Raw genomic sequence first — 27,145 nt, 5'->3', positions numbered from 1 at the left:
ATGGAGGGAGGGGTGAGGGAAAAAAAGAAATAATGCTAAATTTTATACTTTTCTTTTTAAGTTCCAAATCAAATGATCAACAGTCTATAATTATGATTTTTTGTAATTCTCTAAAAGGAAGACAGAAATTTAGTTTTAAAAAAAAGCTATTTAGAAAATTACAGCTTTAGGGGGGCTTGGTGGCTCAGTCAGTTAAGCATCCAACTCTTGGATTACAGATCAGGTCATGATCTCACAGTTCTTGAGGCTCTGGAGAGCCACGTTGGGCTCTGTGCTGACAGTGTGGGGCTGTGGGGCCTGCTTGGGATTCTCTCTCTCTTTCTCTCTCTCTCTCTCTCTCTCTGCACCTCCCCGCTTTCTCTCTCCCTCAAAATAAACAAATAAGCTTAAAAAAATCTTTAATAAAAAAAAATTACAGGTGAGGAAAATACAGCCTAGGGGGTTAGGTACCACCCACAGCCCCTGATCCCTTTAAGGGCAGAGTTGCCCTCTGGCCTCCTTTCTCCTGACTCCCATGCAGGAAGCTCTCCACTACACTGCAGGAAATGTCATGAAGATGGCCATGTTCAGAAAGCTAAAAGAAAAGTTCTTACCGACTGCAAAACTGTTTCAGGACTTTTATCTTCATGCTCATGTGATGCCTTGGTAATTATTCGAATAGTTTCTTCTTTCAAGTGCTTTGAGAAATCACTTCTTGATGGCTGCTCTAGATATTCTGCTTCTCCTGCTTGTGCTTCATAAGAAAAGAATCAGTTGTATATCTAATACAAGTCACAGAGAGCCTGTACTAAGATGAATCTGTTATTTATTTCTAATTCAAAGTTATACAGTAATTAATTTTACTTGTATTTAATGTATCACTAAACATATAGCACCTACCCCAGAATTTATAACCCCTCCAAATTCAGGTTGAAGAGTAGTCAATGACTAGAGAAAATACTCATTGTATCATAGTCTATGATTAGAAATTCATAGCAATCTCATTTTGGAAAATCAGTAACATTCTACCAAAAAGAAAAAAAAAGCGGGGGGTGGGGGAGTGGGATTTAGTTTAGATAACAATCCTGGTCTGAATTTCCATAGGAAACACAGCTGTTTCTCTGGCCACAGAATCCTTTTTCACACCTGACAAAACCCTAACCTTGAATGAACCTACCTGCTATCTTTTCTGAACCTGTCCTGGTAACTGAGTGTTGTCATAGGAAAAACCATTATAACCTAGCAAACTGAAATTAATATAAAATCAAGACTTCAAGGGGTGCCTGGGTGGCTCAGTCGGTTAAGTGTCTGACTTTGTCTCAGGTCGTGATCTCGCAATTTGTGGGTTCGGGCCCCACGTTGGGCTCTGTGCTGACAGCTGTCTCCCTCTATCTCTGCCCTTCCCCAGCTCATGCTCTATCTCTCAAAAATGAATAAATATTAAAAAAAAAAGACTTTAAATGTTATCCCTGTGAAGAACTCTCAAAGTTTTATCTATCATCTAGGTTCTGAGCCCCAAATCCACCAATGCAGCAATGTACTCTGAATATCCACAAAGTGCTTCATGTAAGTGGGTCTCTGCCTCTCTCTCCAACAGAACTTTGTGACTTTTGCTCTCTGTTCAAAAAGGGAGTTTAATACACCAAAGAGGTTTTCCTTTCAACCTCCAGATCTTTCCACATTTTCTTCCCTCTGCCTGTACATTCACCCACTCTCCACTCTCACTCCTGCATCTAAGAACGTCTATGTGTCTTTTTGTTTAAATACCACTTCAAGTATTCCTGCTTACACCACTTCTAGAGCTGGGTGTCTCAGCTTTGGCACCTATTACATTGTGGTTCACTGTGATTCTTTGGTGCAAAGGGTTGTCCTGTGCACTGTGGCATCTAGATGCATCTAGATGGCATGTAGATCTACTGTGCACCATGACATCTACCCACTAGATGCAAGTGGCACGGTCCTTCCAGGTGTGACAACCAGAAATGTCTTCAGTTTGTCAAATGTCCCCTGGGGGGCAAAGTCACTCTCAAATGAGAACCACTGTTCTCAAGTAACTTATTCTTTCTTTCAGTAGCACTTTACCCCAATTATGACTTAATTACTACTGTTCTCATTTCAAGCCCATATACCCTGCTAGACCCTGAGAATCTCAAGAGGAGAGATACTATCTCATTTTTGTATTGCTATTTCTTCAAAACCTAGCATAAAAAGCATACAATACCTTAATGGAACAAATGAATTAATAAGTAATGGATACAAGGAGTATCCTTCTATACAAAGATGCAAGGAGTATTCAAGAAAGTACACTAAAATGTTCTACAATGTTACTCGGATTGGTTAAGTGAGCCCTTCCTCAACCAACTGGTGGGACACAATAGGGCTACTGTCATCCTTTCCAATATTTGATTAAAAAAAACCTCTCAAAATGAAATATTATTCAAAAAGAAATGCTATAATTTCAACATATATGCATGGTACTCCATCCATCCAATACATTTTAATTAAGCATTTAACTATGTGCCAGGCACTAGGCTAGACAGTGAGACTCAAAGTGTGAACAAAGCAGCCAGTCTGTCCTCTCATGAAGTTTAGAGTCAGCTCTGGAGAAAGTCATTAATCAAAAGAATCACACATATGAACTGTGACAATATTACAATACATTCTAGGAATAAAATGGTGGAGTGATAACTTAGATTATGGAATATGAAATAAACTTTTCAGCTTAAGGATAATGGGTTGATCATCCCATTCCTTGATGGAAGGATGATCTGAAAGGTCAGTGTGGCTGGGCTACAGTGTAATAGGAGATATATGGCAGAGAGGACAAAGGCAAAAATCGTAAGGGCCTTCAAGTCTAATAAAAGTTTTAAGGATAAAAGGAAGTGAATAAATGTTTTAAATATAATGGCAATGCGGCAAGTTTAAAAAAAATAATCCTGGCTACAATGTGAAGAGTGGATAAGAGAGGAAAGTAAAACTAGAAAGTAAAACCAGAAGTACTAGAAGGTACCAGAGCAATAAGAGCAAGAGATGATGGTGTTTCTGGACAACAGAGACAGAGAGAACTGGTAAACTGAAGATGTATTTTGGACATAAAGGTTGGAGGCGGAAGATGACTCTAAGTTTGGCAGAAGGAACCAGGCTGATATAGGTGAAATGACACTACGACAAGGAAAACTACAGGAAGGAATGCTTACAATGTGTGTGACAGAAGGGAAGTTTAAAGAAGTCAAATAAATATTTGACTATATCTGCATCTCCTAACCTTGCACTGCAATGTTCTTTCAGTGCCCTGTATGATGGATAAGGTAAAGAAAATCTTAGGGTATACCTCCAGCTGAGAGGAAGATGCAGCGAGGGCCAAGAAATCCACCTGCTCTGACACTGGTCTAAAGTGAAACATGGACAGTCTACACAAAATAAGTTGTTAAAAACAAAAGTACTTTTATGTGATCAACATAGTCAAATATATCTTAGGTCCCCAGGGTCAAGATTTCCTTCCATATAGGGATTTGAGTTCAAAAACCTTATGAATAATGATGAATGATCTTGCCTAAATATCACATAGTACTATTTCTTTTAGAATTTATCCTCATCTACGTATCTTCCAGGGAACTTACATTTGAGTGGCACTGTAGTAACAGTAGATGAACCTATAAGGATTTGACATCCAGGAGTTTGGAAACAAAAACCCAAACTTCATCCAGTATGTTTGATCCTCTGCCATTTTACAGTACTGTGCTAGATATCAGCAATGAAAAAGAAAGTTGACCTAAAATTCACTCGCTTTAAGGAACTCTCAATAAAATCAGATTAATATTTACCCCATTACAATACAAAGTATTAAATGCAATAACAGAGTTATGCACGAGGTTCTATAGAAACACTGTGGGCCCAATACACACACTTGGGATGATGCTGCATGTTAAGAAAGATTTCCTAGAAGAAATGCCAAATGAGCTGAATCTTGAAGGATTTGTAGAGCAGATTATCCTGGGAGATGAGAAAGAAGATTCCAGGCTGAAGGACTAGCATATGCAAAGCCACTGTAAGAACAGATAAAAGATTAATAAAATCCTTGCTATTAATGAGCCTTTACATTGGTAAACAAATCAAAATATAGGTACAACTTAAATGTGGTAGTGAGAGTAGTTGGGATTAAGAGGAAGAAAGATAATTATTGCTACAGGTATAATATTAGGGGGATTCATAGACTTTGGGATATGAGGAAAGCCTTGAAGAATGGGCAAAATTTCAAGAATACTGACTCTCAGACGATATTTTTTAAATGAAGGATACTTCATAAGAAATGCCATGATAAGAAAGTTCCCCTCAAGCAAAAGTAATGGGAAATAATCTGTTTATATGAAACAAGGTATTCACAGAGAAACAGATGTGGAAGAATTACAAGGGAGTCAAATACAGGGTCCTTATAAAAAAGCAGAAAGGTTTTGGCTTTGTTTTGTCAAACCAGAAGAATAAAAAACATGTTTCCTAGCATAACCAAAATGAGGAAAACTAGAAATTCTATCACTACCCAGAGATAAGTGCTATTAATATTTTAGTTTATATATTTTCAGACTTTACTTACCCATATTTTATAAACAAAAGGAATTATTCTGAATATACTGCTTTTAGCGTAACGTAACAAACATTTTTTTGTGTCAATATAATGTTCAGTGGTTATATCATATGGAGGGTTCATACCACTCATATTTCACCTACTGCACATACAGGCAATTTCCACTTCATTGTTAAAAACAACAGGACAAAGAGTTTGGCTTTGTGTGTATGTAAATACATACAATGCTTTTTGTTCTTCCTGTAACTCTACAAAAGCGTCCTCACAGCTGGCCTGTATAAATGGTAGGAACTCAATTAATAGAGACCACGTTGTTTTCTTTATCTATGTTCTGACACTTTATATACTAATTGGTCCCTCAGTTTAATATTATTGCTCAGACTTCAATTTGGAATACAGCTGGTGATTACCAGTTCTCTATGGAGGTATATAATATCCCTGTACCCAAAGTATCTCTCAAATCGTGTATTTGTCTTGTGGGTACTTCACTGAGATTTTTAAATGGTTATCCTCCACATAACAGATTTTCTACTCGTGCTCTATGTTCAAAATGTAGGGGCTTCACTCACCTTTTCAGACATTAGAGAAGGCCCAACACTCTAAGAGTACTCTAAGCCTGTTCCTTTGGTCCACCTTCACAGTGAGTAAGGGATTGGGAAGGCTTGGGAGTATTCTGTTTATGTGTATTTCCTGGTTATCCTCTTCAAATTTTTAACAGGAGAGTTAACTTGATAACCAATTGGCTTTCTGTTACAGCATAAGGATCTGCTCTTAAATCACTACTAAAAAAAAAAAAGGAGCAATATCTCATATCTTTCAGAAATATTTAATAGGGGCTCCTGGTGGCTCTCTGTTGGTCAAGCATCCAACTCTTGATCTTGGCTCAGTTCATGATCTCACGGTTTGTGAAACTGAGCCTCACGTTGGGCTCTACCCTAAGAACATGGAGCCTGCTTGGAATTCTCCCTCTCCCCCTCTCTCTACCCCTCCCTGCTCACGTGTGCACACGTGCTCTCTCTCAAAATAAACTTAAAAAAGATTTTTTAAAAAAGAAATATTTAATACCTTGACTTACTGATGAGTGACTTACTTATTACATTCACACTTAGAAAAATATTTAAAGAAGATTATTTCAAAGATATGCAGACCATTCATTTCTAGAAATGTATTTAAAATCAATGATTCCCCCAAAGCAGGCTATAAAGAGCCATGGTAGGCTGGTTGCATAGAATCACCAGACAAACTTTTAAGACTTCAAATTCCTGGGAGCTACCACAAACAAAATTATGGAAAGGTGGGGGGTAGAGGCTTAGAAACCAAAATTAAATCTAAAATTTACTTAGGACAGAGCACATCTGTACCACACATTTTTAGCCTGCTTCTCTAATGTATAATTTCTTGGGCTTTACTTTAAAAATGCTAGTATTCCCATACAATGAGTATCACGTGTAGGAAACTCATTATTGGAATCTCCACAGGAAATGAATTCAATTCAGAAAACATTCAAGGGTCACCTACCATATGTCATTTATTATGCTAGATTCTGGAGCTATAAATAAGAAAATCACTCAGTCCCTGTTTTAAGGGAACTTGAGAATAATGAGGATATTGTTCATTCTACCAGGTCTTACTCTCAGAAACCAGCTGTACTTTCCTGAAATATCGGCTTGTTTCTACTTGTAGACTGTATCTGTAGAAAAGTCCCAGAGTGATTTCTACATGCTACCTCTAGGTAAATTTATGAAATGCTATGGAATGCAATTCATACCAATATCAACCATTACCACCTTAATTTTTCTACCTTTAAAAAAAATCTGGATATGCTATACAGGTTGTTAAAGAAGTCCCTACTAAGTCCTTAATAAGTACTTGAAGATAGGAGAAACACAAGTAAAAGTGCAAAGCTCTTTTCTCCTTCCAAATAATTTCTCTGTTTTATAAATACAGCCTGGAGCCATACTGTTTAACCAAGGGTACGGTCTCAGAAATATCTGAAGGTCTTTTTAAAAATATATATTCTCGACTCTTCCTTCAGAGATTCTGATCCCAGTTAAGTCTTAGGTGATCTTACTTAGGTGCAATGTGCTGTTTATACTCAAGAAAACTCCCCAGCTACTTCTGACATATATACATACAGTCATGAACTACTGAATAGATATCTAAATGTAAGTGTTCAGGCAAGTTTTTCTTTGCAGTAAGCAGGTTTAAGGAGGTAGCATTATTTCGTTTAAGGACGAAATAATTTTTGGTCCCATCATTTATTACTAGTTTCATCAGTAAAACAAGGAATAGTACTAGAGAAGAGAGGTCTATGGCTTTCTTGGTCACTGTGTTAGCAGGACAAATACTCATTTCATTAATACTATATAAATTAATACTCTTCTTTGGAATATCACTTAGAAGAAATAGGATTTTAATAGCTTTTACAGTACAGCTTTATTGCAAAGATTTGCAAGGAGAAAAGAAAAATCACTATGAACAAGACTTCCTTGTATTACTTCCACTAGTCACTCATAATTTTAGTGTCCACCTGAGAGATTTAAATACAGGTTCTCTTTGATATGTTGAAAATATACCAAATTGAGCAATTACTTTGGAAACTGTGAAGAGAAATAAGATGACATGGGCATTAAAGTAAAATTTCTCTACTAATGATAGGAGAGATAAGTGGTTCTAATAAACATGAATGAGCCCCCTTATTCAATTGTGATATGTTAAATTACCCTGCAAAAGAGGATGGACTTCTTAATAGGATATGTAAAGTAATAGTAATAGAAACCAATAGAAACAATAATAGAAACAATAATCTCACTCCCCAAATTTACAGACTTAGCACATTCTATTCCTAACTCAAACTGTGTATTTCCAGCAATTCTCTATAGAGAACTCAATGTTTCCAATTGCAGCAGTACTGCCACAGCTTTCTAAAAACCCAATCCAGAAGATAATTACCATAATAGTTATATGTAAACTGACCATTTGTGTCTCTTTATATTTTAGTTATTCTGATCCCTCGCAGAAATACATCTGAATTCTCATATTTTTTTAATACTAAAAAGAGAGACAGGAAAATATATGCCCAATACCTACTAGTATTTTTTGAAATTATTAAACAGCATTTAAAGTATATGGTAGGGGATATTCGCCAGGATAAAGGGTATGGGGCATGTAAATGTGGCCTTTTATACAGAGAGAATGTAAATGGTAGAGCAAAGTCAGACAGGAATATTAATGGAGAAAATGTATTAGTTTAAACAGAAATAAAATGTATTAAGCCTGTAAATTTAGTCTTGTGAGAGACAAGACAAAGAGGAGACTGTATAGCATTTAATATTTTGGTGCCACAAAATACAGGTGAGCCAAGAACAGAGTTAGAGCTTAACCAATGAATGCATTCACCTTAACATCTGAGTACTTAGGTACCACCATCACTTATGCCAATTAGGCAGCCACATTCTCCCACTAATAACAGCCACGTGGAAAAGGTGTGCAGAAAAGCCAATGGAGGTATAACAAAGTAGCTCCACTGGAGTCAGTTCCAGGGAGAAGTTTGGGAAGGATATGTATAGAAGACAAGGGGTGGTAAGGGATGAAATCACAAGGGGATGGAATTGGTTCTAAAATGAAAGGAACTATAATGTATACACTATGATTCGAGCACAGAAACCTCTTGATATCTACTGATTTCATTTCCTACTGAAGTAGACAAAGTCACTAAAATGAAACTGATTTATTGTGAAACCACAGACCTTCATGTGGCCTACACGGTGGCTCTTATGGTATGAAAAGATATACAGTCCTGCATCATGGTAGAGCTTACCACATTGCAAAGTGGTATTGGTATAATACCATTATCTTGGTTTTTTAAAACTTCTGAATCAATGCCTATTAACGTCAAGATCAAGGACTCAACTATTCAATTTATATGAAAACAAGTTAACAAGTCCGGACAGATCTATATCTGCCTACATAATTCATAATATCATATTGTGGTACTGTACATCCTCCATTAAGAGAGTAATTTCTTCTAAAGTTCAAATGATAATGCTGAAATTCAGTTAAGTAATCTGTATGGAAATCTATCTGTAAAAGATGAAATTAAACACTTAAAATGCGTTCTTAAAAACTAAACACAAAACATGTACATGTTGCATAAAAAGGTCATTTGAAAAGATCCACTTAGAATTATAAAAAATGAGACAAATGAGTTTGACAAAAATATCTGCATTTATCTCTTCTGATTTCTCCAACTACTACAGAGAAATAGCACATTTTCACAGTAGAAAATATGTTGCCTTAAAATATATTAACTCTGTGATGATGAAAGTAATCTTTAAAAAAAAATCAGAAGACATTTTATTTTCAACTTTGCTAGAATCATGTTTACTTTTTTACTGTGTTTACTCTGAATATTTTATTAATTTCTTCAACTAATAACTTTAGAATATTTTTAAATATTTATATTTTTATACATTGACCTCTATTTTATGGGTCTATACAAATTTTAACTTAAAATAATTAGATACTCAGTTTCAGCTAATTTTTTGTTTGTAATTTTAAAAATTCTGAAAAAGGGGTGCCTGAGTGGCTCAGTCAAACATCTGACTCTTGGTATTGGCTGGATCGGGTCATGATCCCACAGTTCGTGGGTTCGATCGAGTCCCATGTCAGATTCTGCACTGACAGCGTGGAACCTGCTTGGGGTTCTCTCTATCCCTCTCTCTCTGTGTGTCCCCACCACTCTCTCTCTCTCAAAGTAAATAAATAAACTTTAAAAATAAATAAAATAAAAATAAAAATTTTGAAAAAACTCGATTGCTCTATAATAATAGTGTAATTACACAAAATATTACCTAAAGTACTACACAAAATATATATGGATATACCAATAGTGTTATTTTGTCCAAGTGGGAAATTACTAGAGTTCATGCTCCTGATAGCTGTAGTGAAAAGGTATGGATTACTTATCTGTTTCATGGCTTTTCTATGCTTCTGGCCAAAGGTCAAGCCCAATCTAAGTAGGTGGTTGTAGGTAAAGAAAGGGCTAGCAGAATCATCTCATATATGATGTGTGTGTATATATGTGTATACAGTGCTGCCTGGCAAAGGGGTTTAGCTAAACTGTTACCTGTGGTTATCTCTGAGTAATGGAATTTCAGTTGATTTTTACTGGCTTCTTTCTTCATACTTTAAGATAATTAGAGTTTTCTTTTGAAAAGAACATATCTTATTATTACAATAAAATATCAGTAATAAATATATTGATAATAAAATACATTTCAGTAAAACTATACTAACCTGTTGTTACAGAAGACTCTGACTCCCTCAACTTCTGAGATGCTAGAAGTTTTTCCTGCAAAGCTTTCTGGGCAAGTTGTGCATCCCATTCTTCTAGTTCTTTTTCAAATCGCTGGTTGTCTTCCTCAACAAAATCTCTTAAATCCGGTGGTAATGTTTCAATTCCAACAAGAGCCTGCCCAGTTTCTTTATTTAACTCCTCTGAAAATCATATTTCAAAAACTAATATAAAATGAAGAATTAAAGGAAGTGCAAAGCTCAAAATAGGATGCGTTTCAAATGGGATTTAAAGTATGAATTATTACCATTTAGGAAATCAATATTAAAAATTGAAAGAAAACTCAAACAAATGCTTGGAAAAACAATGATGCAAACATCTGATAATCCATTATGGAAATATTTTCAGCTTTTTATTTTTAATTTAAAGAGTAAAAAAATGGAACAAGATATAAAGTCAAAATCATCTACTACTCAAACATTGACATAGTACTACTTTTTCTGTTGTAAGAAAATACTAGATGTTTGACTATTTATGAAATAAAAATTATGACAAAATGAGAATAACTCATAACCTTATTAAGCTCAAAATAGAACTAAAATTCTGTTTCACCTAAAGCAGTTAAGTACAGCAATATACTTACATGCAATTTGAAAACTAATCAATATAGCAAGATATTTAAAAACCACTATGTAAGTTATATTTAAAAGTTATTGAACCACAAAATATATTTCAGCTTTCAGTTGTAAGTAGACTGCCTAGCTAGTGTTGGAAAGTTGATTATATTGGTTTCAACAAACCTTTTAAATTTCTCCCATATGCAAAGCCTATGTTAAAATATAAGAAATAAAACTATTAAGACATTGTATGACATGGCCCCTGATTCTGAGCAGATCAGAGTGAAGTGGAAAAGGCATGTCAACATACAACTCCAAAACATGTAAAAGTACCTGACCGAGGTATGCTATGAAAGCACAAGGAGAGATATTTTTTGGTAGAGGTCAAAAAAAAAAAAAACAACTTGGCAGAGCAAGTGACACTTGAATTGAATCTTGACAGATGAGCAGAAATTAGACAAAGAATAAAAAAATAAGAACATTACTGCCAAAAAATAAAAATAAAAATAAATAGTGATATAAATGTGTGAAATCATTTGGTGTAAAGACAACACAACAAGCAGTTTGAGTATCAGTAAAGTATATAAACTTTGAAATGGACAATGATTATAAATGAAGCTTGAGAGAGAACCAGAAGCCAATAAATAGAGGCCTTACATATTAGTTTAAGGAGCTTAAATATGAGTCAATATATGATATGATCCTTAAAGGGATATTAGCAAGGAGAAACAGGTCAGATTTACATTTTATAGTAGTTACTAAATAGTTAACTGTGAATACAAAATATATTCCAATTGTCAGCCTTGATCACATTACTTTTCAATTCCAGTTTCTCATTTACAACAGGCCAACTACATTTGCTAATGATATCCAATCACCCTCTGAGTCAATTACTTAACTGATCATACTAGAGACTGGAGTCACATAAAAGGGCTACTTATTTAAAAATATAGACCACCCTAGGGGCGCCTGGGTGGCTCAGTCGGTTGAGCAGCCGACTTCGGCTCAGGTCATGATCTCGCGGTTTGTGAGTTCGAGCCCCGCATTGGGCTCTGTGCTGACAGCTTGGAGCCTGGAGCCTGCTTCGGATTCTATGTCTCCTCCTCTCTGCCCCTCCCCTGCTCATGCTCCGTCTCTCTGTCTCTCAATAATAAATAAGTGTTAAAAAAAAAAAATAAAAATGAAAAAATATATAGATATATAGACCACCCTATATATTTCATGTTCTTACCTTTTATTAAGAATTGTGCCTTATCATTTATGTACATTAAACAGTATGCACTGGCATTTCTATAACCACCAAAAGAGTCCCTCACTAGCTCTTCCCATGATGATTTTGTCACAGCAATATCATTGTACTTCATCCACCTATTTTCACGATGATCAAAAATGTATGCCCAGTAGTGCCCGGCATTAGCTTGACCTTCATGAACTAAAACAGCATGTAAGCGGTAAGGAACCTAAATGTGAAAATAGAAGAGTTTAATCACAATTAAGTACGCTATTAACACAACATTCCATGAAACCCATAAACTATCTGAATGGAGAATACCACAGAAGAATATGTTTTTAACAAAACTGTGATTAAAATTTTGAAAAAATTAAACTATGAAAGAAAAAAGGGGAAAGTAAGCTAAAGACATGTAAAGCATGTGTATAAATAGGATTTTCAAAACTTTGAAATGTATTTCCTTCAAATAAAGAACTTATGATAAATATTTCTTATATAGTGTAATCTGGCTAAATCTTCACAATTATAAATTGATGACTGAATTAACAACATGGCCTACATAACGTATACCAAAAGTTAAAATGTAACTGAGCCCTATATTCTTCCCCCACAATCTGAACATCCTTAACGATCATATAATTTCTCCTTTCTACTTTTTTTAAATACTAAGACCTTCCAAAAAATTTTGCTAGGTTTTATTGTAAAATAATCAAGAGAATAAACAACAAATATAGTATGAGAATACAACTCAATGTGGGAAATATTAATATGGAATCTTTAAGATCAGCAATTTTATAACAAAATACATAAGAAGTAGGTTAAGAATTAGGTTAATAATATAAATAAAAATATGTCAATAATTGATAGCATTTACCAACTCAAAATTTAACTTACTTGGATCATAGATTTGTCAGAGTACATTAGTTCAATTGTTCGATGGATTCTTGATATGCTTTCCTGCAAATCTAAGGATAGAAGATGTGATTTAATGATTAAATCAAGTACATCTCTACCAGACATGAGATAGGGACTAATGGTTTTCCTCCCAATATGTTAGAGGGATAAAGAAAAATTCTTAAAACTATTCTTAAGACCATCACTATTTGGAGTCTGTATAAGATGAAATACAGTTCTTGTTACTAAAAGATATAGCATGAATGCAGAATTAAAAACCAAACAAGTATGGTTCACTTGCAAAATGTGCCAAGACTATAAAAGTAAACTTGTTCAAATATATCAAGGTAAGTTCCAATAAAAATTGAATCTAGGGGTGCCTGGATGGCTCAAGTTGGTTAAACGCCGACTCAATTTCAGCTCAGGTCATGATCCCCCAGTCATGAGATTGAGCCCTGAGTCGGGCTCCACACTGAGCGTGCAGCCTGTTTAATATTCTCTCTCTCTCTCCCTTTGCCTTCTCCCTCTGTGCGCGTGCTCTCCCTCTCTCTCTCTCTCTCTCTCAAATAAATTTAAAAAAAAATTGACTCTAAAGTCCCTTACATATTTATAGAAAATAGGAAAACTTTGGATTGAAATAAAATAACATTACCACATACCTTCTATACACATATATGTATTAACTGAATACAAATTTATGATCACTAATGGAAATAGTGTTGAGCCTCCCAATAACTTACTACCTCTACTTCCAGGAGAAATCCATTCTACAAAATTATTCACAGCTGTATTGCCCATAACAATTAAAAACTAGAGACAAGCTAAATATCTGTTAACGAGGAAATGATAAAATTACAGTATACCCTATACTATGAAGCTGTTGCAAAGAATCAGGAAGAAACCGTGAAAGACTACCAAAAAAATAATAACTTCAGAGTGGGGTAAGAGCTTTTTCTAAGATTGACAGAAAATCTAGTAACCATAAAGGAAAAGACTCTCTTCACAAACTTAAAAAAATCTACATTATAGGGGTGCCTGCGTAGCTCAGTCAGTTAAACAATCAACTCTTGATTTCAGTGCAGGTCATGATTTCATGGTTCACGGGATCAAGCCCTACATCGGGCTCTGCACTAACAGCACTGAGCCTAATTAGGATTCTCTCTCTCCCTCTCCCTCTGCCCCTCCCAACCCCACTGCTCACGCATGCACACACGTGTGCTCTCTCTCTCTCAAAATAATCTTGAAAATGTTTAAAAAAAACTACTTTATAAAAATAAAACAAAATCAACATAAAAAAGGTCAAATGACAAAGACAAACTGAGAAAATAATACCCACAGCATACACTACAGGCAACAAGTTAATAACCATACCATTAAAGTTTCTATTAAGCAGTAAGAGAAAGATAAATGGTCCAATATAAAAAATGGGTAAATGTCGTGAGAAATTTATAGAAAAATAGAATTTTACTCAAAATTAAGGAAATGCAAATTAAGACACTAAAGTACCATTCTTTCAACTTTCAGGCTACCACAATTTAAAAAGTTAGAAGAATGTAAGGAGGATGTTAGGCAACAGGCTCTTTCATAAGTTAGTGGGAATAAAAACTGTTTCAATGTTTTGGAGGGAAATTTTTTAAACAGTTAAAATTTAAAATTTGAAATATACACACTTTGGACCAAAATAACATTTAAAAAAATTTTATTTTCATGTTTATTTATTTTTGAGAGAAAGAGAGAGAGAGTGCGAGCAGGGGAAGGGTCAGAAAGAGAGGGAGACAAAGAATCTAAAGCAGGCTGCAAGCTCTGAGCTATCAGTACAGAGCCTGACACGGGGCTCAAACCCACTACCTGTAAGATCATAACCTGAGCCAAAGTTGGAGGGTTAACCACTGAGCCACCCAGGTGCCCCTGGAAATGACACTTTTAAGAATATATCCTGCTCATGAAAGTGTGTTAATATGTATGTAGAGGGCCAGCACTATTTGCAATGAGTATCCATATAGAAATTAAATAAATTATATCCTACTCAGATGTTGGAATATTACACAAAGTTTAAAAAATAATGCTAAAGCTAATAACAGGGATAAAAGAGAGTAAATAAATATTCCAAGGAAAATCTTACCTGATCCACGGTATTATTAAGGTCCAAAGTATTAAGTATTAAAGTCCAAAACCTTATCGTATGAATGTCTCCCAAGTTCCTCAAACTTAAAATGGCCAAAAGTGGACTCATCATATTCCTATCTCCCCCTCCAAAGTAGGGACCTGCTCTCCCACCAGTTTGCTCTTTTCAAAAGTACATTGCATCTATCTATTCATACCAGTTTTAGAAACTAAGAGAATCATCCCTAATTCCTCCCTCCCTCTCACCTCGTCAATGACCTACCTGTGTCAGTTTCTCCAAAAAGTAGATTCTATCTGTTCATTTCTTTCCTTCCTCAATGACTACCTTGATGTCAAAGCGTCCTAGCTTCCACCCCTTTGAAAGGAATCTTATAAAAACAAACACAATCTGCCAAGTCCAGCAGAAAATTATCCAATTCCTAGTACAGTGCTCAATAAATGTTTACTAATGAAATGAAGTGTAAAAAATTCCTTATATATGACAAATACAAAGGGAAATGTTTACAGCCACTAACGCTAATTGCCAGTCAACAATCATACCCTACTTATTGTTATATTACATTAGGACTGCTCTTTATTTACATATTGTCTATAAAGAGGCAAGTTGGGCATCTACAATCCAACAATCCAGATTGTTTAACATAATTCCAATCTTTTGGTATAAAACAGCTCTTCAATTTTTCTTTTTTCATAGAAAAACAAAATTAGGATAATATTGGGTAATGGTAATGGCATATATTTTCACATGTAAGAAAAAAGTACAATAAAATCTATCATAAAATATTAACAAGACTTCATTAAAATAAAAGAAAAAGGATATTGTAATAATAGTAAAGTAGCAAAGACATAATTTCAGAATAAAGGAGAGTTCCTACCAAGAAAGGCCAGATGGCAACTGAACACCAACACATACCCACAAGCACACGTGCACACTCCTACTCCCAACAGAGCATTGTCCTTTCTAAATTTGTTACATGCCAGTTAAAACACATAACAGACAGGCACTGAGCTATTAGATCATATCTGGAAATCTGTTAGAGCATACTGAAAATTAAAATTCACACTTCTAATTCTTAAACCTAAAAAAAACTTTTTTTTTTTTTTTTTTTTTTTTTTTTTTTTTTACCAATTTAACTCATTACACAAACTTTAGGGGAAGGACCTAACTGACAAATACAAAATCTAATGCCGTATGATGTTTCACCAGTGGAATTGCTGTGAATACCAGTTTGATATAAATTTAGAGCCCTAAACTAGAAAATCAGACCATCTGCTATGTCATTAATCAACTAAGTAGCCCAGGGAAAATCTTTTGGTCTCTTTGAACCTGATATTAAGATCAGAAAAACAGGTAGGCAGACTAGTTTATCTTATAGAAAAAAACTTCCTAAACAAACAAAAAAAACAAAAACTTTATAATATTTACATATGAAATCCAGAAGTGATTTCCCTTCTCAATTTTAACATTATACATATCCAACTGAAGCGACAGTAACCATGCCCTGAGAAGCTTCTTACCTCTGGTGTCATTTTCTATTTCCGTCCTCCAGCGATGTAAACAGCTTTCTAGCACAGAAAGTTCTTCCTCTGTGATGTGCCTTGGTGCTGGATGCATGGGCAGATCTGGAGGTATCCGAGACTGAGTGAACGGTTTATGTACGACTGATCTCGATGAAACGGCAGCTAGTGGTGCAGGTGACGTGCTTGGCAGTTCCGCAGAAGGGGCTCCCTGTTGTTCTGTTGTGCTGTATCATTAAAGCATGAGATATTCATTATTAAACTTCCTAAATGAAGCTCTGGACAAAAATTGTGCCAAATACGCATTAAATTGGCTTATATTTTCAAACAGAAAACTCCTTTAAAAAAGAGAAATATGTGGATTAATTTAATATCCAATGAGATCCCAATATATGAAGAATACATTATCATAATGATGAAATTGTAGCTTTATAGAAGAAATGGTTTAATCATGTCAATAAATCTTATGTATACTGGAATTATATAATATTTATCTGCTTACATTACAGAAAAAACTAACTTAACGGTATTTTCATGGATAAAAGGTGGAAATATATACCAAAACAACCTAAAGTACAATTCCAAACAGAAACAGATAAGATGAAAATTTCAATTCACATCCATAGAATATACTGAAACAGTAAAATAACAAAGCACCCAGAAAATATGCAATCTTCTAAGTGACTCTAATATTTTTACAGTCTACTAAAATAAATCACAATGTTCAGTTCATAAAACCTTTTTAAAGGCATCAATTATTACTGTGTAATATAGGTGAAAGAGCTGGCCCTTGTATAAAGAAAACTTTTTACCTTGGTAATGTCTGTGGTATGGAACCACTAGGTGGGGAACTAGCATCAATATCATCAACAGGAGATGTACAAACAGGTTTGCTTGAAGCAAATTCCAACGCATACTGTAGAACATCTACCAAGGGGAATCGTTTGGGACCCGAACCATAGCTTAAATATCTGTTAACCATAAAATGTACAAATGCTTTTAGCTGTATATAAAGCACATTTGGTTGTTTTCAATAATTGTTATAAAACATGATAAAAAACACTTCAGTAAATCTTTTTCAACAATGAAATTAATTTTGCTTTCAAATGAAGATGTAAAAACTAAAGATACATTTAAGAAATAACTTATACGTCTCTAAATTAAGGAAAACAAAGTTGATTACAACTGAATGTGTCCGTATACTGTTATAAATTTTAAACGCTGCTCTAAGTTGTAACCCAATAGGAAAATGAAAACAGACAGTTCCATATCCTGAGACTGTTTTTATTTTTAGATCTGTCATCTGGTCTCATGACTAAGACTGTGACTAATAGTATCATCCTACCTTTTACCTCTGATTGTTTTTTAATATGATTACTGATACATTTAAAAAATAAAAATTATTGAAATATCATATATTATTTTTGTTTAAAAAGTTTTGGGCTATTAATTTGAAAATTAACACTAAAACAAGAGATACAGATTAATCTGATGTTGCAAACTGGGACGTCTCAGGCCACATTTCAGCCTGTAGACTTTGTCTGAATTACAGAACATTTCTGACTGTCCAGATTCTGGCATCTTTTGGGAAGCTCTCAAATATTCACACGTGGTATCACATGTGACACCGCCCACTGGTGCAGACAGCAGACACTCCCTCTCCACAGAGATGTGACCTCTAGGCTCCCCTTGCCAACACGCATACACATACTTGCTTCCCTTCTTTATAAAGCCTCCATGAGGCCCTAGTAGGCATCTGAGTTTGTATCTCCTATACTAAGGAGAAAAAGTCACCATTCATTTTAATTGAAATCTCAAAAGTGATATTTAGTCTCCTACAAGCAGAAAATTTTAGATTAGTTTAACTTTGCTTCTTTTGTTTGTTTGTTTGTTTTTTTAAGTAATTTCTTCATCCAATGTAGGGCTCAAACTCACAATACAGAGTTCAAGAGTCACATGCTCTACTGACTGAGCCAGCCAGGTGTCCCTTTTTTTTTTGGATTTTTTTAAAGATTAGTTTAACTTTGCATCTATTTTTCAGTACCATGAGCATTACTACTCGACAGTAAAAATACTTAATTTTAAACACTAAAATAATCTTTAATATCAACTATAAATTAGTTTCTAACAAAATTCAAAACTAAACTACTCAAGCAAAATATCAGTCCAGAATGATTACTACTAGAATTATAAGTCACCCAAAGCAAATTTAAAATGAAAGATTTCAGAGAGTCACTAAAAATATGACTTCTTATAGTTAGCTCATAACTTCTTAAAGCTGTAATACCTTTCTAGTCTTTGTTGTAATACTGTGAGGTAATCTTTTAGTCTCTTGATTTCTTCCCTCTTAATTCTTGTTATTTCTCTGTTTCTGTGCATATATCTATAGGAAAAAGAAAAATTAACAACATTACCATTTCTAAATATCATGGAAATAGACACAATATTAAGTCTAGCCAACACCACAGAAGATCCACTCATTTAAAATTTTACAATCAAGTATTATACAATACAAAATAGTATTTTTTAAAATTCTGACAACTGTAATACAAATATAAATTTTTTAACTTCCTTATAACATTATTCCCAGTAACTATACTTTTCTAACTAGAAAGAGAACTCCACGTTCCTTGACAAACAGTATTCAACATATTATGCAAAAAAGTAATGATTAATTCTAAAGAAACTAAGCAAAAATTTTCTCTAAACACAATAATAATTCTTTACTTGGTTACTAAACAGTTGTAAAATTAAGTCATGCTGTATAACAAACGATACCTGTCCAGATATAAAACTTGAGGAAATTCTAATTTGTTGTGAATTTTTTCTGGTCTTCCCAATGCCTGATTAAATTCAAATCTTGATAATTCAAATGTTAACACAGGTGGTAATTTGGTAAACCAATGCTGAAAGAAAATAACAAAAAACCTTATTATAACCTTTTTGTTCTCTCCATTACAATGTTAGGCACAGAGTGTTATCACTGGCATTTTTATATGTATCATCACAATGCTGACATCACAAATACTTGACTAGGTATGCAAATTAGTTAAAATTCAACTTCTTCCCAAAAGTTGTCCATACCTCTTGAAAATTCTAAGGATGGGAATAATACTCAACCAGGAAAGAAAAAAAAAAAATCTTCTAACAACTCTCCTTCTTCCATGATAATTTTTTACATTAAAATTCCTAACAAAGGGCTGCCTGGGTGACTCAATAGGTTAAGTGTCCAACTCTTGATTTCAGCTCAGGTCACGATCTCACAGTTTGTGAGACTGAGCCCCAAGTCGGGCTCTGCGCTGACAGCACAGAGCATGCTTAGGATTCTCTCTCTCCCTCTCTCTCTTTCTCTCAAAATAAATAAATACCTTAAAAACTTTTCTAACCTAAAAAAGGTAGACATTGGTTAAAATTATGGTTTAATAGCTCAAGTATCTGGCTTCTTCAATATTATCTCACTATTACTACCAGAAATGGTCATACACTTACTACAATTGACCACCATTCAAAACCTTTGACAAAGCAACTTGTAGGATGTAGCACACACGCGCGCGCACGCACACACACACACACACACACACACAAATATATTCTTAGAGCATAAATGATCACAGTTCTCACACTAAAAACTAGAGACTGATATTTCCCTGTGTTAAATTTAATTTTCCTACTGGAATTCTAATTTAAGAAAAAGATTACTAACAAATATGAAATTTATACTAACGGTAACTATATTTAAAATCTTTTTAAATGACTAGTGTTTAAAAAATTAAATGTCTCATGATGAGCCAGCCAATTCATCCACAAACTTCAGCAACTGTTTAATTAAGCATGAAATGTAACAAAACCTCTAAAGAAAATTATTTTCATAAAAAAAGATTCAAGTTTTACACAAAGATTTTTTTTAATATTTATTTATTTATTTTGAGAGAGAGAGAGAGAGAGAGAGAGAGAGAGAGAGAGAGAGACAGAACATGCACACGAGTGGGACAGAGGCAGGGAAAGAGAGGGAAAGAGAGGGAGAATCTGAAGTAGGCTCTGTTCTGTCAGCACAGAGCTTGACATGGGACTGATCCCATACTGTGAGATCATGACCTGAGCCAAAAATCAAGAGTCAGCCACTGAGTTAACCGACTGAGCCACTCAGGCACTCCTACATAAACATAATTTTTTTATTAAGTTTATTTATTTGAGAGAGAGGGAGAGAGAGCAAGAGCCAAGCATGAAGGGACACAGAGAGGGAGAGAGAGAGAATCCCAAGCAAGCTCTGCACTGTCAGCACAGAGCCCAACTCGGGGCTCAATCTCACAAACTGTGAGATCATGACCTGAGCTGAAACCAGGGTTGGTCACTTAACCAAGGGAACCACCCAGGTGCCCTAACTACATAAACATATTTTTAAAGAATGAATAAAAATTCATGAATCACCAAATAAAATATAAAATAACGTAACAAATATTTTTAAATACTTATTATAAAGTGTACAATGTACTACTATAAAAAGTAATTGCTACACATGGTGGTATTTTCAAGCGCCACAAAGTGCCACCACACATGTCAAGAGGCTAAGAGTACACTAATTTAAATTCAAACATCCCAAAAAGCAGGAACAATGCACATTTGGCAAACTGAATTTGACTAAGATCTTAAAAGTTGCTACTTTTCTCTAAATAAAGCTAATAAATGTAAATGGTTATTCAAAACTATTTCTCCCTCCCCAAGCGCTAATTATGATTACATGAATTGCAATTTCCTGAGTGAGATTTGGTTTCTATTTAGCCAAAAGCTGAAGTTGAAGAAATGTATTTTATATGGCTATTAAAACTGAAGTTGACTGGAAAGTTACAAAAGAGCTAACACCAGAAGCATCTCTTAAGTTTTAAAATCTCTTGAGCAAAGTCCGCTTATTTATTTGTTCTCACATGGCACTGGCAAAAATTTTAGTTAATTCTAATGCAAAACTGAAGTTAGTATTTAAATTAAGTCATACTACATATATATCATAAAGAAAACTTTTGATGCCTTAGGATAATATTCTCTACTCCAATTTATGATACTAAAGTAAGTAAGTAGGTTTCAAGAACTATTACTTTCATATTTTATTGCGGTATTTTAAATGTCAACCATTAAAATTAAATAGTTACATACTTTAACTCATGGAAACCTACCATGGCCAATAGAAATAAAATCACCCAAATTGGGCATATGCTTCTCTGTAGACCATGAAAAGTCCAGGAAATAACTTCCATACCTTAAGAAAGAATGTTTATAATAGTTATGTAATATGTCTCCGTTGTGACTGTTTTTACTCTAACAACAGTGACAGTTTTTCTCATATTACAAGAGTGGAAGGATTTCACTTTCTTATTCTTTTTTTTAATTTTTTTTAAACATTTATTTATTATTGAGAGACAGACACAGAGTGTGAGCAGGGGAGGGGTAGAGAGAGGGGGAGACACAGAATCTGAAGTAGGCTCCGGGCTCTGAGCTGTCAGCACAGAGCCAGATTCAGGGCTCGAACTCACAAACTGAGATCATTATCTGAGCCAAAGTTGGTCGCCTAACCAACTGAGCCACCCAGGCGCCCCAATTCACTTTCTTATTCTAAAGCTGATGGGACAAGAAGAGACAGCCAGACATTCCTTTAATTCATCTTAGAAAATATTATGGGTTCGTCTAGCATAAGTATAGCAGTAGAGAACTAGAATTTTACATATACAACAATCAGATGTTTTTCTTTCAGAATATTATTTTTGTATTCAATAAAAAACTGTATTTACTTCTCTAATTGGCATGCCATGCTTGTGAGACACAAGTCATTAAAGGTAAAAATAAGGCTTTATTCTTTTCTGTAAACACATTTATTATTTATTATATTATATTGTATAACAACCCTACATAATCAACCAACATGTTCAACCAACAGAAGAACCCTACATAATCAACATGGGCAACAAAAATGCTCCTGAACTTATTATGACTATAACAAATATTTTCTAGAGAGAATGTAATAATTTTTATGAGTTCTAATAGCTGATTTTTCTATTAACATGTTTTAAATACCTTGCTTTTGTGATTTTACATGAACACAGGGAGCAGCAGACAGAAAAAGCAGACATACCGATCAGATTCCCACAGAACACCAGACAAAACCAGGGTATAAATTAAGCATGAAAAGCAAAAACTTCCTATTCCAACTCAAAAATTAGTTTTAGTCATTTAATCAGCTTCACACATTTGCCCTTTCACTTTCTTTTTAAGTTTATTTATTTATTTTTAATTTACATCCAAGTTAGTTAGCATATAGTGCAATAATGACTTCAGGAGTAGATTCTAGTGATTCATCCCCCATGTATAACAACCAGCGCTCATCCCAACAAGTGCCCTCCTTAATGCTCCTTCCCCATTTAGCCCATCCCCCCACCCACAGCCCATCTAGTACCCTCAGTTTGTTCTCTGTATTTAAGTCTCTTACGTTTTGCTCCCTCCCTGCTTTTATATTATTTTTGCTTCCCTTCCCTTATGTTCATCTGTTTCGTATCTTACATTTCACATATGAGTGAAGTCCTATGATATCTGTCTTTCTCTGACTTATTTCACTTAGCATAATACCCTGTAATTCCACCCACGTTGTTGCAATTGAAAACGGACTACAAAGTGCCTTTTCACTTTTAAAGATAAATTTCCCATACAACATTTACCTATGTCTAATATGGTACATGTAGGTGCTGTTTCCCTAATTTAGTTTCAAAGCTCCATAAAATGTCTCTTAGTACTCTGACTATAACTTAGTACAGCTTTGTGAAGGGAAATTTGGCAGTACTTACATTTTTACATGAGTACGCCTGGTGACCCAAAGATCCCGCTTCTGACTATCCTTCATTCCTAAATTCTCAAGGGTATTTATACATAAGCATTCTTTAAAATTATTCTTTGTCCAACTACTATCTTACAGAAGAATTAAAACTGTTTAATTTTAGAAATACAGGCTATTTGATACTATGCCGGTTTTAAAAAGAATGGTGTAAAGCCATATACATTCACATGGAATGATGTTCATGATACACTAGTGGGTGAAAAATGCAAGTCATAGGATAGTACAAGTACTTATATATGAATAGCAGTAATCAAAAGAAAATGTACAACACACTATTTATAGAAGTGAGGTATTTACTATCTGAAATTTTTTTGCTCCAACAGGCAATCAAAAAAATCTCCGGCTTCCCAAGATAGTTTGATTCATCCATAAATTGCATACAATTTCATTAAAATTTAAAATTTATGATTTATAAAAATATTTGTACAGTTATCTTACACATAATCATTTTTAATTTATTCAGTTGTCTCTTGATATGTCATTCCAGAAATTTAAACTCTCATAGGCCACACTGGATATTTTAACACGAGTGATTCAGGAGACTGGAGGTCTTCTCTATTACTATACTACAGCTATTTCAGCAAAGCAGATGTTTTCTGTATCAAAGTAAAATCAATAATTTTTACTAAATAATAGTGTAGGAGATAAAAGGTTTTATCACCAGGGACTATGCAAATTTAGAAACAAACCTAAAATGTTATTCATTGGTCTTTACAGATACTTAGGAAACAAAACAGTTATTCTGAAAGACATAATGAAATAAGGCTATAATTTAAGCACACTATTATAAACTTTTTTTTTTTTAATTTTTTTTCAACGTTTATTTATTTTTGGGACAGAGAGAGACAGAGCATGAACAGGGGAGGGGCAGAGAGAGAGGGAGACACAGAATCAGAAACAGGCTCCAGGCTCTGAGCCATCAGCCCAGAGCCCGACGCGGGGCTCGAACTCACGGACCGCGAGATCGTGACCTGGCTGAGGTCGGACGCTCAACCGACTGCGCCACCCAGGCGCCCCTAAACTTTTAAGACAGTCTACTTTAGTCAGTGATAGTCTCTTAAATCAGGCTAAATTATTATTGAAACTAATGTGTCCTGCAAATCTAGGCAACTGGTAATAGGAATCACAGGTAATTGAACTTGCTATTATTAAGACTGCTTACAAACTGCTGAATTCAGAGGAAACAAATGACTGTACCCCTTAGGTTGGATGTAAAAACCCAGGCAGAAAATACATACTACAGTATAGGGCATTCGGGGTATGAAGCCAAAGATGGAGAACAAACTAGAGCTTTTAAGATAAATGAAATTCATATTCAATGTAAGAAAAACATTTTTAAAAGCTGCAAATATGTGAGAGAGATTATTTACCAATTAATTTCTAAATTATTTACCAATAAACCAATGTCTATTTCACTTATAAGTCAGTTTGATAGAGTAAGGAGAATGCCATCCCTCCTTTCCCTGCCCCAACCCATCATCCTTTTATTAAACAGAAAACAGATCACATTTTGGGGCAGAGTGGGGAGGGGAATCTGCTTTCTTGTTCCATTATAGGATCCTAGGAGAGTCCCAATATTTAGAGACTAATTTAAAGCCTAATTTAAATATTCTTTAAGCCTAATTTAAATATTCTTAGTTGGACGTCTATATGGGAATCAGGGGCAGAGCTCTTGGGCCCAGGTACCATATCCCTACCCGAGATTCTGATGGACAGCTCTGAAGCAGGGCTTAGGCATCTGCTGAGACTCACTAAAATAGATGATCTATGATGTAGAGAGCAAAACTATCTCAAATATTTTCTCTTTTACCCCCGCTCTCTCCCCACTCTTAAAAACGAAAAGCCAAAAAAGAGTAAATGTTCTTTCTTTCTTTTTTTGTTGGGTACATAAGAGAAGGAAATGAGGATGAAGAACAAAAAAATGATCAATCATATCTTTTTCTAAACAAAAAGCACAAATTTAGATACAGGCAATTTATTTTCAAAGACACAAGAACTCAGCCCCTTTTTAGATAAACACAGAGATATCATCACTTAATATTTATTAAGACCTCTTCAGGGATAACGACCTCAGAAACTTTTTTGGTAACATTGAGACATTTCATTCATTCAGTCATTACATAATTCTACCTGCAGTCACTGTACTATCCACTAGGGCTATGTGGAGAATAACACATATGAAGCTCTCTACCCTCCGGAATAGAGCTTACAAGTAGACAACTATCAGCAACCGCTTAATGATAAGCGATTTTGCAGCACATGATCTGTCCTTTGCCTTCTATTCTAGTAACACACATGGATGAATTTATGGATGGGTGGATGGATATACAGATGGATCTAGAGACATGAATGAAAAGACAGAGATCAGTGGAAACAAACAGGTTTATATTTTTTAGGTTATATCTCTCTTGAGAAAGCCAACTTCTTCCATCTGCTCTTCATGCAATTACACAGTAATTTTACCAAAAAGGGAATCTAGACAAATTCCAACACTATTTGATATTAGTAACATATGTCTATATAAAATTCTACCCTCCTATCAGTGTTTTTCTTCCTCACTTCCAGGACTAGCATGCCACAGTGACTGGTACCTTCCTTAAAAATTCTAAACAGACTTAACAATGTCCTAAAAGAAGGCTTTAACAGAAAATTTTAAGCTAAATTGTTTAAGTGAGAATTTAATGTAAGATTACAGACTTGTTTGTGCAGGTTTCCCAAATGTCTAAATTACCATAATTAAATCCAAACACATAATCTGAGTATTCTCTCCAGTATTAGACAGCTATATAATTAGAGCCTTAAATTATACTTTACAGCAGTGTAAGAAAGACCTGGGGAGAAATGAAAAATGAAGATGCTAAACTCACCTCTTGGCCTGATTTGCCTGAATTCTCTGAATGTAAGGACTCAATTTCTCCTTCAATCATAGCAGCTTCTAGGCACTCATGTAGATCTTTGAATCCATTGACCTGAAGCGGGTACTGACCAAACATTTCAGTATTTTCAAATTTTTTCCCTACGGAAGAAGGGAAAGTTAATTGTTACTCAATATGGCCTTTTAGCCACTAAAAGTAAATGTGTATGAATTACCTCCTGAACCTGAAAACCATAACTCTGATTATGTTCCACAGAGTAGTCATTGTAATTTTCTTGTTGGTTTATACATGCACATATGCACATTCACATCGAACCATAGATATTAATTACACACCTGTATATATGGAAGTGATTATATGTATGTGTGTGTAAATACATATATTCTTTCAAAAAATACTTTCTAAGGACAAGATACTGTGCTAAACACTGAGAATATGTATAGCAGTGGATGAAACAGATATATATGGTCCCTGAGCTGAGGAAACTCTCAGCCTCTTTTGGAAGAACGATGTTACACATATTAATTGTACATATAATTATGAACAAAAAATTACTTATCATTAGAAGTGCTATAAAAATTTGTGGTAAAACAGAGTAATGTGAGAGGGTATGAAAAGGAGAGCTAACCTAGTTGTTAGGGCTGGAGGGTAAAGCAGAGAAGACTTCCATAGCAAAATGACATTTACACTGAGACTTGAATGGTGAGTAGGAGTTAGCCAGGGCAGAGTGTCAGGGTGCTGTGGAGAATTCTTGGCTAAGGGACAACACATGCAAAGACTTCAAGGATGCAAAGAACTTGGCATATCTGAAGGCTTAAGGGGAGGACATTATTCCTTAGGGGAGCAACAGGAAGATGATAATGAAGAATCAGGTAAGGGGACAAAATCTATAAAGCTTTAGAAGCCCATGTTAAGAATTTTTTTCTCCTCAATATATTTGGAGTATAACAGAAAGTCACTGAATAGTTAAATCTAGGAATAATAGGATCAGATTTTTATCTTTGAAACATCTTTATGGCTACTGTGTTAAATAGATGGTAGACTGTTAGAAGACTTAAAGAATCCATCTAGAAATAAAGGCAGTGTGGGATAGGGTGTTAATAGCAAAAGTGCACAAAAGCAGATGAAATTTTTATACACATATTCAGGAA

The 27,145-nt window shown here is 34.7% G+C and overlaps 1 protein-coding gene across 4 annotated transcripts in view; it reads right to left on the bottom strand.

Annotated features, from left to right (window-relative positions):
- The window catches only part of USP25 (ubiquitin specific peptidase 25), a 152,758-nt gene that overhangs the window by 35,717 nt on the left and 89,896 nt on the right, over positions 1-27,145 (bottom strand). For all 4 annotated transcript variants that reach the window (XM_047875088.1, XM_047875092.1, XM_047875090.1 and 1 more), the window contains 9 exons: positions 25,986-26,134; positions 19,020-19,147; positions 18,529-18,624; positions 17,054-17,212; positions 16,242-16,468; positions 12,600-12,670; positions 11,706-11,934; positions 9,860-10,060; positions 594-733 (listed from right to left, as the gene is read on the bottom strand). In XM_047875088.1, the coding sequence (XP_047731044.1) occupies positions 594-733; positions 9,860-10,060; positions 11,706-11,934; positions 12,600-12,670; positions 16,242-16,468; positions 17,054-17,212; positions 18,529-18,624; positions 19,020-19,147; positions 25,986-26,134 (1,400 nt within the window). The remainder of the gene's footprint in view (positions 1-593; positions 734-9,859; positions 10,061-11,705; positions 11,935-12,599; positions 12,671-16,241; positions 16,469-17,053; positions 17,213-18,528; positions 18,625-19,019; positions 19,148-25,985; positions 26,135-27,145) is intronic.

This window comes from Prionailurus viverrinus, chromosome C2, assembly GCF_022837055.1.
Source record: "Prionailurus viverrinus isolate Anna chromosome C2, UM_Priviv_1.0, whole genome shotgun sequence".
Lineage (NCBI taxonomy): Eukaryota > Metazoa > Chordata > Mammalia > Carnivora > Felidae > Prionailurus > Prionailurus viverrinus.
This window is presented reverse-complemented; position numbering and strand designations above follow the sequence as displayed.